The 1,867-nt window shown below is 46.9% G+C and overlaps 1 protein-coding gene and 1 long non-coding RNA gene across 2 annotated transcripts in view; one reads left to right on the forward strand and one right to left on the reverse strand.

Annotated features, from left to right (window-relative positions):
• Window positions 1–1,867, reverse strand: part of rftn2 (raftlin family member 2) — a 54,656-nt gene that overhangs the window by 39,152 nt on the left and 13,637 nt on the right. The window contains 1 exon segment of the mRNA XM_032516544.1: window positions 179–287. Within this exon segment, the coding sequence (XP_032372435.1) occupies window positions 179–287 (109 nt within the window).
• LOC116689886 (uncharacterized) overlaps window positions 1–1,867 on the forward strand; it is a 24,758-nt gene that overhangs the window by 14,100 nt on the left and 8,791 nt on the right. The window lies entirely within an intron of this gene.

Raw genomic sequence — 1,867 nt, forward strand, 5'->3', positions numbered from 1 at the left:
TTTGACGGGAAGGCAACACGAGGGTTAAATGCTTAAATCAATCATCTGGTAACCCTCTGATTAATCTGTGGATCCCACCCCCCGTCGTGAACCACTGGACTAGAGAAACATTAACATTAAGCTCCCTCATGTATTTAAATACTTGCGGGCCGACTGAGTTCCAGTAAATATCACCGACCCTGTCGATGAGCGCTCTGACCGTGTCGCCCGTCAGCGACTCTCCGGGTAACGGCCACTCCTCCACCTTCAACAGCGGCACGCTGTAACACATGGACGCCAGCTGCTTGCTGAAGACACCACACAGAGACAGAGGAAAACAACCGTTAGACCGCCAGTGAGACATGTTGAGCAGTAACTGTGTTGGACATGGACAGGTCGGTGGGTAGTTTCTGGACGAGCGTCCAGCTGGAGGGTTCATAGTTCACTTGTAATTGTCACAGAGCTGCAGACGCCAACACATCAATCATTTAAAGGCTCAGCAGGAGGCGGCTAACACCTACTGTCACAGTAATTACTCAGAGGGTAAACAGCAGTTGAAGAGATGACAGTTCATAGCCAAGGCAAGGCAGCGTCATTGCTGTGGGAGCCACCGATTTCGCAACAGGGCAATTCCAAGTGCTTAACACAAAATTCATTGCATACGTATACAATAAAACAAGTTACACAACATTAAAAATCATAAGCATTAAAACCCAATAAACCACATGAAGACAGTTAAAACATAGACACATTAAACACAAGAATAAGTTACAGTGCAGCAAAGAATTTAAAGAGATGCATTAATTTAAAGAAAGGCAGCATCAAAAGAAGGTCTTCAGCCTTGATTAAAAGAACTGAGTAGCAGCGGATCTCGCAGGTTTCTGGGAGTTTATTCTCCATATGAGGAGCATAGAAACTGAAAAGCTGCTTCACCCTGTTTAGTTTTGACTCGGGGGACAGAAAGTAGACCTGTCCCAGATGGTCTGGGGGGGGTCATAGTGTAGTGCAGACCTGTCCCGATGACCTAGAGAGTTCTGGGGGGGTCATAGTGTATAGTAGACCTGTCCCAGATGACCTGAGAGGTCTGGGGGGTCATAGTGTATAGTATAGACCTGTCCCAGATGACCTGAGAGGTCTGGGGGGGTCATAGTGTAGTAGCAACCTGTCCCAGATGACCTGAGAGGTCTGGGGGGGGTCATATGTAGTAGTAGACCTGTCCCAATCCTGAGAGGTCTGGGGGGTCAAGTGTAGTAGCAAGACCTGTCCCAGATGACCTGAGAGGTCTGGGGGTCATAGTGTAGTAAGACCTGTCCAGATTGACCTGAGTTCTGGGGGGGTCATAGTGTAATAGTAGACCTGTCCCAGATGACCTGAGAGGTCTGGGGGGGGTCATAGTGTAGTAGCAACCTGTCCCAGATGACCTGAGAGGTCTGGGGGGGTCATAGTGTAGTAGTAACCTTCCCAGATGACCGTGAGAGGTCTGGGGGGGTCATAGTGGTAGCAGACCTGTCCCGATGACCTGAGAGTCTGGGGGGGTCATAGTGTAGTAGTAAACCTGTCCCAGATAACTGAAGGTCTGGGGGGTCATAGTGTAGTAGCACCTTTCCCAGATGACCTGAGAGGTCTGGGGGGGTCATAGTGTAGTAGCAGATCAGAAATGTATTTTGGACCTAAAACGTTACGGGATTTATAAACTAGCAAGAGTACTTTGAAATCAATTCTTTGAGAATTTCTTCTTTCGTAGACAACATACCACATTTTACACATGACAGTAAGTTGAAGGAGAAATACTTCTTAAACTCAAGATTTCACTCAAGCAAAAGTACAAAGAATTTGTTGGGCAGAATGCTCCCTTTCAGACAATAATAATATAAATATCATATTATTG

Source organism: Etheostoma spectabile, chromosome 5, assembly GCF_008692095.1.
Source record: "Etheostoma spectabile isolate EspeVRDwgs_2016 chromosome 5, UIUC_Espe_1.0, whole genome shotgun sequence".
Taxonomy (NCBI): Eukaryota; Metazoa; Chordata; class Actinopteri; order Perciformes; family Percidae; genus Etheostoma; species Etheostoma spectabile.